The sequence below is a fragment of the Aquarana catesbeiana genome, linkage group LG04, assembly GCF_042186555.1.
Source record: "Aquarana catesbeiana isolate 2022-GZ linkage group LG04, ASM4218655v1, whole genome shotgun sequence".
NCBI lineage: Eukaryota > Metazoa > Chordata > Amphibia > Anura > Ranidae > Aquarana > Aquarana catesbeiana.
The window spans coordinates 621,567,798-621,580,287 of NC_133327.1; the positions used below are offsets into that span (position 1 = coordinate 621,567,798).

The window sequence follows — 12,490 nt, forward strand, 5'->3', positions numbered from 1 at the left end:
ATTTTTAGGAAAATTTTCATGTAATTTTTTTTTTTAGGGTGGCCCTCCACTTTAAGTAGTACAGTCTAACTGTTGTCATTAAATGTGTTGACTAAAACCCCAACAGTCTTGTATTGTATTTTATGCGGATCTTCAGTCATTTTTTCAACTTTCCTTCTGTTAAATCTTCTGCCCTTGTTATTTTAACTTTGGATAGTAAAACATTTTTCTTTTGCCAGTAAATACCTTATACAGCCCACTTCCTGTTTCCTGTCTGGTCATTAGCCTAGGCTAATGACGTCATGCACAGCTCGCTCTCTCACTCTCGTGAGAGTTTGTCAGGAAGGGAGGGGGGATGAGTCATAGGAGGGCCAATGAGAGCTGCAGAGCTGGAGGTTTGTGTCTGTGTAAATCCAGGAAGTGAACAGGCAGTAGCTTCAGCTGCCCAAAGTTAAAATGGATACAGCCAGACTCAGTGGAGGGAGATTTCTGCAGCATTTTTGGCAAGTACAGAATCACAATATATAAAATAATATGCAAAGTGGATGGAGAGAAGCTTTAGAATGACAAAGATGTTTTTATTACAAATTATGTGAGCCGACTGCAGTTCCTCTTTAAGGAGCAGCATTGTTGCCCTAGGATAGGAAAGGCTACAGAATAACCCCCTCTCCTCATCTGCATAACATAGGGGGTGGTAAGCGTCAAAAAATGTCCTATGCGCCGGACATCACTGCAAGACCCTGTGGATATGATTAAGCTCTGGGGGCGGCGTAAAATGCATTGGGGGCTTGGCTTGGCTGGTGCCTGGTCTGAGGCTGTCATTTCACATATCCACTGGGTCTTGCAGTGATGTGCTGTGCATAGGCCTGTTTTTGTCTCTTGCATCATTATAGCTGCGGTGAGTTCTGTCCTTGGAAGCGGTGTACTACAGGAGAGATACAAGTCAGATGATAAGCATCCTCTGCAACAAAAATTTTATTTTTGGTGAGATACTCCCTAATTACTTCTAAAAGAATGCAGACCGTGCTAACGTTCCTCATTAGAACACTGCAAGTGCATCAGCTGATTAGTAATGATAAAGTCACTCTCATTCAGATTCACTTTGCACACAACAAACAGCTATTTCTTCTAAGCAGAGACAGGTAGGAATCTGACTAGGCTGATAAAACCCCTGCAATGTACATTGTTCACCCAGAGAGGTTTTTGTTTTCTCAACAAAAGTGGAGTTTCGCAAGATAAGGTAAAATCTTTCAAAGGGTACACCTGTTCTGTGACTGCTCGCTAAGGTGTGAATTCTGTTCAGTTTGTTGCTTCCAAGACCAGCAAAAATAACATGATAGAAGTTGTAACCCATCCCCACTCTATCCAAAACCAGATCAAACGAAAAAAAAAGGGCTTTCCGTACACTATAAGACTCCTGTAGGCTAGAATGGCTCCTAAAAACAAAATCCAGTTACACAGCTATGATGCTATGATATATAACATTCTGCACATGTATGTGAACCTTTGTATATATTACTTTTTCATACATCATGGGACACAGAGTTGGGCTAATATTCATTACCTGCTGGGTTATACTTCATCTCCAGGTGAATTAACACTGGTAGACCAAATGTCTTTAGACAGGAAGTGATCCCCTATATAACCCCTCCCATACAGGAAGTACTTCAGTTTTATAAGAAAAATCGGGAAGACTTCCCAAAGATACTCGTCAAAAAGGAAAAACCGGATTAAACTAAATATCTTTATTGATTAACCACATAATAAATTTACAAAATTAGTTATATACCCCTATTTCCAGCACATTTAAGTAAAATTAAGACAGATGTCTTAATGGGACACAGGTGGCCACCACAACCAATCATACACAACTCTCTCATCCACCCCTGACTGCAAATTCTGCTCAAAACAAAAAAATTCATTCAGAAAAAAATTACATATAAAGGATGAAAAAAATGATTCCAGGTGAAAAGATACAGGATTAATCCGTGTTGAGAGTCCGTTTCATTGCTCCGATTAGAAAAAGTGCATATGCATTATATAGTGTTGTCAGTCTTAACTTGCAAGGTGGATGGCACGGGTGTTTGAGCTCTGTGAGCTCCAGGTCTCTAGTCCCAAAAACGGTTCTTAAGTGAATCAAGGGATTGACTGATTGGATCCATTTGACACAGGCTTTATATGCTTAGATAAATGGTACCCCGAGCCTCACAAAGAAGACTCAAGATCCTGCAAGGTTTTGCCTGTAATGCAGCCTCCAGGCGCTGGATCCTGCGAAGTGGAACCCTGGACACTACAGCCCTAAGGCATTCCTGCAGGGTACTGTACAGGTCCAAGGGAGTGGACTCTAAACATGAAAAGGGTACCCAGTCCTTGAAGGTCCTCAGGTGACAGGAACCTGCCGTGAAGGGTGAAGATTGGGCTCTTAGATTCTAAACTGCCCTGCGCCTGGACGGGTAAGTGAAACCCCTTTATTATTATTGTGGGGTGTCCCAGTGATTGTAACAATCAGTCAAGCTAGCTAGAGGCTGGACACCTGTGTGCGGTGACCATACGGGGGAGTTTTTGGGCTAGCTGTGGGTGTTTACAAAGTGTACCTTTTTTTGCTTGTGTCTGGCTGTTTTTTGCCTGTATGATGGCACACGAGGGTACGCCATTTCACCTTGGTTCCTCATGGCGCACGTGCGTTCGCAAAAGCGCCACTGGGTTTAGCCGTTTGACGGTCATAGCGCACATGGCGTCGCCGCACATGCACCGTAGCCTCTATCTGGGCGTACGACGATTTGCGTCATACGTGAAAACCACCACGCCCGTTCGCTGGGACCGCGTGCGTGCGCTCGCATGCGCAGAACGTTCTGGCGCACAGCCAGCTTATTTAAGCTGTGTATGCCAAGCATGTGGAGCTTCCAGAAGGCAGCTGTGGGACACAGAGCAGACTCTGAATCAGGCACTTGCAGCAGTTCATTTCTCATTACCCGGGTCACGTGAGTTACCAGGTGTTGCTTAGCAGGCTAAAGGTGCTTAGCAGGATTGTTGCAAAGGGGCTTGGTGAGCCCTATTAAAGGGTCTCCCTTCTGAGGTGTGTTAATACTACACCAAGGTACTCCCATTTTGTGGCTAATAAATGTCTTCAAAAAAGAGGAACGGGACTAACACTACAGGGAAGGGCACACCTATGTCATCATTAGTTCCTGATGAACCTAGTTGTATCCCTAGTGTTGTATCCCCTGAAGGACCAGTTGCTTCCGGACAATCTGAGCCACTGCGCCTATCTGGGATTGTGCCTACAGTCAACGCTGCTGCTTCACCCTTTATCACTAAGGATGAACTGTCCTCAGCCCTAGCCGGGTTAGAGCACAGGATTGCTTGCATGATTGCCTCCATTCTGCAGGGTGGCAGGAAGCGTGAGATCCCCCTCCCCAGAGCCTCCTAGTCTGGAGCAAGAATGGGTTGAGGATGGGGGAAGAGCTTAAAGCTCAGGATTCTGTGGATGGCCTGGCGGGTGAGTCTGCTTCCGAGCAATCTGGACAAGAAGATAATCCAGTCGGTGTCTGCCTCTCAATCACAGAGGCTTTTGATTCTTACTCTTACAGAAATGGTTCGTTCTGCCTTTAAGTTGCCTCTTGCAGAGGTTACTGAGCCTCCCTGGTCCTCTTTGGGATCCCTGAGGCCTCTTCAGGCCACACAGGCTTTCCCCTTACACCCTCTGTTGGAACAGGCGGTGTATGCTGATTGAGAACATCCTGACAGGATTTTTGTTCCTCCTAAGAAGAGGTTTTCCCTTTTTACAACCCATGGATGAAAAGTTCGTTAAGAAGTAGAGCATGCTAGCTATAGATGCAGCAGTCTCTTCCTTAAACGAGAACTTGACTTGTCCGGTAGATAAGGTACAGGGCTTGAAAGACCCTGTTGACAAGAAATTGGAGTCATTAAAGGCTTCCTTTTCTTTGGCCAGTTCAGCTATTCAGCCAGCTGTTGCAGCAATTGGTATCTGCCAGTCCGTAAAGGATCAGATGAGACGGCCTGACAGGCCTAACCAGGAGGATGATCTGCCTGAAATAAGGCAGATATTCCTTGAGCGCTGTGTTTTTTGCTGTTGACGCCTTAAAGGATTCAATACAGCAGGTTTCTCATTTGACTCTCTTGTCTGTACATATGCAAAGACTTTTGTGGCTTAGCCAAGCTTCCTTGTAAGAAGTTATTGGCAGGTTTCCCCTTTCATGGGGAACATTTATTTGGTGATCATTTGGACAAATATATCCAAAAGATTTACGGAGGGAAGAGTTCTCTATTTCCTGTGAAGAAAAGCACCAGGTGTCCCTCATTTAAAACCTGAGGGACTGCTTCCTCAAATGTCTCAGCGCCAAGGCAGTTCCGCCGCCAACAGGGCGCTAGGGCCAGGGGCAAGCCTCGAGGCCAGGGCCAGAAAAAGCCCTGGGTCCAAAATTCTTCTAAACCCAGCACCAAGCCCTTCTTTTGAGGGGACGCCCCCACTCCATTGGGTGGGGGGAAGGCTGCTGCATTTTGGGGACATTTGGAGAACAATAGTTCAGGACGAGTGGGTCACCTCAACTATATCCCGCGGTTACAAGCTGGAGTTGCGGGGGTTCCCCTTCAGAGGCTTTTAAGATCCAGTGTTCCCTCGCATCCTCCAAAAAGAGACTTATTGCTTCAGGCACTACATCATTAAGTGCATCAAGGAGTGATTTGTAGATGTTCCTGTACCTGAAAGGTTTTTACTTGAACTTATTTAAGGTTCAAAAACCAAACGGGAACACAAGGCCCATTTTGGACCAAAGATCCCTGAACCAGTATCTACTGATCCAGTCCTTTCGGATGAAGTCTGTCCGCTCAGTAGTATCCTCACTCCAGATGGGAGACTTTCTAACCTCCATCGATATAAAGGACATGTATTTACCTATCTTTCAGCCTCATCAGAGGTTCCTGCGATTTGCAGTAGAGGAACGTAGTTTTCAGTTTGTGGCTCTACCCTTCGGACTTGCTACAGCTCCCCAGGTGTTCACAAAGGTCCTAGCAGCAGTACTGGGTCTTTTAAGAGCCCAAGGGATCCTGGTGCTCGGGTATCTGGACTACTTCCTGCTCAGAGATCACTCGCTACAGGCTCTAGAACGGAGCATAACATGCACAGTGCGGTATTTGGAAGGCTTAGGCTGGATCATAAATACCAAAAAGTCAACCTTGATACCAGCTCAAAGTCCTAAAGTATTTAGGTCTGATCCTAGATACAGTCCAAGCAAGAGTATTCTTGCCACCCACAAGGATCTGTGCCCTGAAGGATCAGGTGCGTCAGATAAGGGGCACCAGATAATCCTCCTTCGAGGCGGTGCCTTATGCCCAGTTCCATTCCAGGCCTCTACAACAAGACATCTTGTTGGCTTGGAACAGGAGAGGACAAGCCCTGGATTATCCAGTGTTCTTATCTCCTCGGGCACGCTTAAGCCTAAACTGGTGGTTGCAGGATCAGAACCTGCGAAAGGGAAGACCCTTCCTCCCGGTAACTTGGAGATTACTGACTTCTGATGCCAGTCTCTCAGGCTGGGGAGCAACCCTAGAAGGGCTCACAGCTCAGGGGAAATGGTCAAGGACAGAACAGATCCTGCCCATCAATGTCCTGGAATTACAGGCAGTACGTCTAACCCCACGGTCCTGGACGGTGGAGCTTCAGGACTGCCCTATCAGAGTTCAGTCCGACAATACCACTGCAGTGCCCTATATAAACCACCAAGGCGGTACCAGGATTTGTTCAGCTCCCGGGAGTAGAGAACTGGAAGGCAGATTATCTCAGCCACCAGCAGATCTGCCCAGGGGAATGGTCCCTACACACATGGGTGTTCCAGGAAATTTGCCAATGTTGGGGATGTCCAGAGGTTGACCTACTGGCATCCAGGTTCAACAACAAGCTACAGCAGTTTGTGTCCCGAACAAGAGATCCTCTGGCAATCGGAGCAGATGCTCTGGTAGTTCCATGGAGCCAGTATTCCCTGGTTTATGCTTTCCCTCCGATCCCTCTCCTTCCACATTGGTTGCGCAGGATTCGGAGAGAGGAAGTTCCAGTCATTCTGGTGGTACTATCCAGGCCCAGGTTCCCGGAGATTGTGAGACTGACAATAGACGAGTCATGGACGCTTCCACGTCGCCCCGATCTACTGTCTCAAGGTCCTATATTCCACCCCAATTTACAGACTCTAAATTTGATGGCATGGCTTTTGAAATCAGGGCGTGAAAGGACTGTGGCATCTCGGGACCAGTGGTGTCTACCCTAGTGAATGCTAGAAGGAAGATCTATCATAAGGTCTGGAAGATTATATTGCTTGGTGTGAAGCCAGAAAATGGCATCCTTGGAAATACGTGATTGGGAGAACTCTATTTTCTACAGTCAGCTGTGGAAATCAAATTGGCTTTGAATACAAAAATACAATACAAAAATTGGCCCTAGTATTCTTCCAAAGGCCTTTAGCTTCCCATTCACTGATCCAAACCTTTATGCAGGAGGTAACTCGCTTGCTTCCCCCCATTAAGTCAGCTATGTGTCCTTGGGACTTGAACTTGGCGCTGTCTGTTTTACAGAAACAACCATTTGTGCCTATCGTGGAAATTCCATTAGACTTGCTGTCACGCAAGCTAGCCTTCCTGATGGCCATCATCTCAGCTAGAAGGGTGTTGGAGTTGGCGGCCCTTTCATGCAGGGAACCATACTTAATCCCGCATCACGACAGGGTCGTGTTACGACCTGTTCCATCCTTTTTGCCAAAAGTGGCGTCGGCCTTTCATTTAAATGAGGACATTATTTTGCCTTCTTTTTTCTCTCAGCATCGTTCGGCGGAGGAGAGAAGACTGCATTCTTTGGCCATTGTCCAGGCAGTCAAGGTTTATTTGTCTAGATCTGCAAAGATCCGAAGATCAGACTCCTTTTTGTTTTACCAAAAGGACCCAAGAAGAGGCAGGCAGCTTCCAAAGCTTCCATTGCCAATTGGCCCCGTCAATTGGCCATTCAGGCCTATGGTCTGAAACATAAAGCTCCTCTCTTTAGGGTGAGAGCTCAATCTACCAGGGGTGTAGGAACCTCCTGGGCTTTTCGCCATCAGGTATCTGTGGCTCAGATTTGTAAGTCTGCCACCTGGTCTTCAGTGCATACCTTCACAAAATTTTATCATGTTCGAGTAGCCGAGTACTGCGGGCTGCCGTATAAGGTCTGATGGCTATTGTTTGGCAGGGTGTCTCCCTCCCCTCAAGGCTATTGCTCTGGAATGTCCCAGCAGGTAATGAATATTAGCCTAACTCTGTGTCCCATGATGTATGAAAAAGAAAATAGGATGTTTTTTGTCATACTTAACTGTAAAATCCTTTTCTTTGAGTATATCTTGGGACACAGAGGTCCATCCCCTCTTTTTGAGGATTCAGTGCTTGCTACAAAACTGAAGTACTTTCTGTATGGGGGGGTTATATAGGGGATCACTTCCTGTCTAAAGACCTTTGGTCTACCAGTGTCCATTCACCTGGAGATGAAGTATAACCCAGCAGGTAATGAATATTAGCCTAATTCTGTGTCCCATGATGCCCTCAAGGAAAAGGATTTTACAGGTAAGTATTGCTATTTTTAGCAAGCAAAACGTTTGCCAAATAATTATTTTTCTATTTCAGGTGTGTATTTCTTCCTGACCAGGGGGCTTTCTTTGTCAACTACGTTATAGCCTCTGCCTTTATCGGGAACGCGATGGAGTTAATGAGGCTTCCAGGGCTGATCTTGTACACCATACGCATGATTATGGCCAAGTCTGCTGCGGAAAGGCAGAACATTAAACAGGTACAACAAAGTATCAGATGTAAAAGACACAGGATTAACTTAATAGGAGAGAAAAATTGGGCATTATTTATAAATCTGCCACAAAAATATGTCTTTTGTAAAAAAACAATAGTTTTTAATAGGAAATTGTAATGGTTTGGGGTTCAAAAGTTTTTTGTAAAGGTTTAAAGGCATGATAACTGATGTTTTATATCCGATTAAAACCCCAGTCAGAGCTGAATAGTTTGGGGATGGGGGGATTTTTTCAACAGGGAGGGTCAGGAGGAAACTAAAACACTGTGAAAGGGAGCCTGGAGCTGTACCTGCTGTTTCAAGAAAGAGAATAATACAGTATTGATACATTTTTTCCTAGTTTTGGATTCAAATAAAAATGCTTTTCTTTTCTTTAGTAGCTTTGGGGAAGGGTAGAACCTGTTAGATTTTTAGTTATGTGTTCCTGTTGCAGATTTTTGCCAACTTCCTGAAACCATTTTCAGTAGAACAGGAAGTGAAGGGAAATCTCTCTAAAGCTGGCCCAGACAGATCGAAATTCAGCTGTCCCTGCTTGGCAGGAGTCGATTGTTCGAAGGGATATGCTGGAAAAATTTTGTTGATTAGCAGATGACCAGTGTATACAATACAATGTACTGGCGGGGAGAGGGAGATTCCTCCATCCACTTTGTGTGAATGGAGGAATCTGTTAGCTTTTTAGACTATGTCCACTGGCTGAATGAAAAAAAAAAACTACCCGTCTATGTCCAGCCTTACTATGCACTGCGTAGCAGTAAAAACCAGACAGGGGTTCTAATCTTTCCTTACTCCATCCAATACTAGTAAAACATTTTTAGCTTGGCATACACTTTAAGTGCAAGGAATCGTCCTTGTTACCCACAAGAAGGCATAGGACCTCATGCTTCACCTTTCTTGGGCGAGTTAAAATGAGAAAATGGTTCCAGTGTTTTTGTCTTTTCCATCATTTTATTTTTTCTGCTGCTTATGGAAAGGTGTAGGTCTGTACATGTGCAAATGCTCAGATGCTTAATCCAAGGGAGGGGGGAGTTACAGGCACCAATCTCCCTGTATAGATTTCAATAAAGCAGCTGACAGACGCTTATCCTCCTCTCTCCCCCTGACCTTCAGCTGTTTTATTGAAATCTATACAGGGAGATTGGTGCCTGCAACTCCCCCCACCGCTGCACCAGTCACCCCTCCAGCCCCCCTCCATGTCCTTCCTTGTGCTCCTCCGGTTCCCTTCCTTGTGCTCCTCCGGTTCCCTTCCTTGTGCTCCTCCGGTTCCCTTCCTTGTGCTCCTCCGGTTCCCTTCCTTGTGCTCCTCCGGTTCCCTTCTATGTGCTCCTCCGGTTCCCTTCTATGTGCTCCTCCGGTTCCCTTCTATGTGCTCCTCCGGTTCCCTTCTATGTGCTCCTCCGGTTCCCTTCTATTTGCTCCTCCGGTTCCCTTCTATGTGCTCCTCCGGTTCCCTTCCTTGTGCTCCTCCGGTCCCCTTCCTTGTGCTCCTCCGGTCCACTTCTTTGTGCTCCTCCGGTCCACCTTCTTTGTGCTCCTCCGGTCCACTTCCTTGTGCTCCTCCGGTCCACCTTCTTGTGCTCCTCCGGTCCCCTTCCGTGTGCTCCTCCGGCCCCCTTCCGTGTGCTCCTCCGGCCCCCTTCCGTGTGCTCCTCCGGCCCCCTGCCGTGTGCTCCCCCGGCCCCCTGCCGTGTGCTCCCCCGGCCCCCTTCCGTGTGCTCCCCCGGCCCCCTTCCGTGTGCTCCCCCGGCCCCCTTCCGTGTGCTCCCCCGGCCCCCTTCCGTGTGCTCCCCCGGCCCCCTTCCGTGTGCTCCCCCGGCCCCCTTCCGTGTGCTCCCCCGGCCCCCTTCCGTGTGCTCCCCCGGCCCCCTTCCGTGTGCTCCCCCGGCCCCCTTCCGTGTGCTCCCCCGGCCCCCTTCCGTGTGCTCCCCCGGCCCCCTTCCGTGTGCTCCCCCGGCCCCCTTCCGTGTGCTCCCCCGGCCCCCTTCCGTGTGCTCCCCCGGCCCCCTTCCGTGTGTTCCCCCGGCCCCCTTCCGTGTGCTCCCCCGGCCCCCTTCCGTGTGCTCCCCCGGCCCCCTTCCGTGTGCTCCTCCGGCCCCCTTCCGTGTGCTCCCCCGGCCCCCTTCCGTGTGCTCCCCCGGCCCCCTTCCGTGTGCTCCCCCGGCCCCCTTCCGTGTGCTCCCCCGGCCCCCTTCCGTGTGCTCCCCCGGCCCCCTTCCGTGTGCTCCCCCGGCCCCCTTCCGTGTGCTCCCCCGGCCCCCTTCCGTGTGCTCCCCCGGCCCCCTTCCGTGTGCTCCCCCGGCCCCCTTCCGTATGCTTCTCATGTGCTCCTCCGTGTCCCCCTCCGGTCCCCCTCTGTCCTGGCTCTGTCAGGCTGGAGAGTGGAGGAAGGAACTGGTAAATCTGTCATTTACTGGCTCCTTCCTTTTCTGAACTGCTCATAAACACATAACCCCCCAACAGGGCTGCTAAATAAATAATAATAATAAAAAAAATAGAATTGTAATAAATATTTAAAAAAATAATTTAATTAAGTTAGTTGATTTAGTTAAAATTGTAAAGAAAATTAAAATTAAAAAAAAAACACAGACACTGCCCCCCCCCCCCCCCCCCAAAAAAAAAGAAAGTGTTATTATTAATTATATTAATAATTTAAAAAATAAATTGTAGAAAATAAAATTTGGAAAAAAAAACTACTGCCACAGTCCACCCCTCATCAGTGCTGCATATTAGTGTCACTGTCACATGACATTAAAAAAATCTGTATCAGCGAGTACTTGGAAAAAAAGTATAAGTACTTGTACTTGGTCTTAAAAAAGTGGTATTGGTGCAACCCTACAAATGTGTCTGTTTTTTTTCTAAATGGCATGGCTTGTGAGTGTGATTGACACATCTTCTCTCTTAGCACCAGGCTTATGAATTTCAGTTCGGAGCGATGTACGCTTGGATGCTTTGTGTTTTCACAGTCGTCATGGCTTACAGCATCACGTGCCCCATTATTATGCCTTTTGGTAAGTAACAGTTTTTAGGAAAAATAAAGAATAATTGCAGCGCTCAATAATAACACTAAGTGAATATTTATAGTCCACCATAGGTGACTTGTGCAAAAATAAATGATCCATATATTAGAAATGACAATAAGCAAAAAGTTCTTCCGCTAATAGATCACGATCTGGTGTAAACACCACACATTCATCAAGTGAATAGATTCTTTATTCAGGTGTTGCGTGCTCTATTCTTCACCATGCATAGGGAAACCACCCGATATGTTATTTTTTTCACCATATAGGTAAGGAGATTTCAAACTCACCGCAGTGTTATGCTGTTTTAGGGTAGAACAGCAATATACACTTGTTATATAGTATCCACTATGATCTCTCTCTCTCTCTCTCTCCCTCTCTCTCTCTCTCTCCCTCTCTCTCCAAAGTTGGTAAAACGAAACTGTACTTCTCCACTCCACCAGGGGTCAGTATCAACATTTACAAGGAACCACTAAATACAAGAAAAAAAATCTCATAGTGCAGTATTTAATGGTGACTTAAGGTGCATAGACAATTTTTTTTAGAGGTCTGCAGGACTGGATGAATCCAATGACTCAAGCAGTCAAATCACAGTAAATATTTAAATGCTCCTCGTTCCCTGGTTCCTAGAGGAGCGGGTCCCCTAGGTGTGGACTCCAATGTGCACTGTCTTCCTGCACCTGCAACAAAACGCTGCCTATAGATGGATTGAATCTCGGCCGGTTCCTGCTGAACCAGCTGAGATTCAGTCCATCTATGAGCATGGCGGTTGTATTGAAGTAGATCCATTGATTGACTTGAGTACAACCAGCCTGTCATTTTTTTCCTCAACGATCACTGCAGCAAGCTATAGTCTATAGCAGTGTTTCTCAACCTTTTTCAGTCAGGGCACACTTTAGAATTATAGACAGTCTCGAGACATACCATTCTAAATTGTAAAAAATTATTCTAATAGCTTTACGTAAGGCAACAACATCCACACATAGAACAGCCAACATTACGGCTAATGTCACCCTGGTGCTTTAGGAGAGGGGCACAGAAGGGTCAAACAAGGATGCTGTGGAGGCAACAGACATCCTTATTAACAGATGATGCCATTGGTTGTTAGGATGCCAGTGTATAGAAAGTCCTAATGGTGCATAATACAAACCTGTGGCTTTGTGTAACTAAAAGGCAGGCTTGATCCACCTGCTGGCTTGTATACAATGTGTGATGAATTTTTGGGCATTTGCAAAGGCACCCCTGAAAAAACCTCAAGGCACCCCAGGGTGTCTGGGCACCCTGGTTGAAAAAGGGTGCCCGCCAGCAGAACACAATAGCGCTGTGGGAGGGAATCCCCCATCAACACTGACTGTTGATGGGGAAATCGAGCCACTTTCTTTCCTGCAACCCGTGGTTGTATGGCCTGATTAATGTGTATGGAAATAGTTTACTTATAGTTACCCTGTCACCCAAGTGCAGGAGCATATTTAGGAGACAGGGGAAGGGCATTGTTTCCCTATACTAGAAAGTGCATAAACAAAGACCTTCATGGCAGGATCACCAGGCATTGTTTTAATGAAAGTTGCAGATTTAAATTTACTGAAAAATACTTTTGAAATGACATTAACATGATAAATCTTATATGGGATTATTTGAATGACTACATATACTGCAGCAGTGA

The 12,490-nt window shown here is 46.7% G+C and overlaps 1 protein-coding gene across 1 annotated transcript in view; it reads left to right on the forward strand.

The window, feature by feature from the left end:
- Positions 1 to 12,490, forward strand: part of TMEM63A (transmembrane protein 63A) — a 122,306-nt gene that overhangs the window by 89,801 nt on the left and 20,015 nt on the right. The window contains exons 18-19 of the mRNA XM_073628313.1: positions 7,639 to 7,801; positions 10,713 to 10,818. Coding sequence (XP_073484414.1) covers positions 7,639 to 7,801; positions 10,713 to 10,818 — 269 coding nt within the window. The remainder of the gene's footprint in view (positions 1 to 7,638; positions 7,802 to 10,712; positions 10,819 to 12,490) is intronic.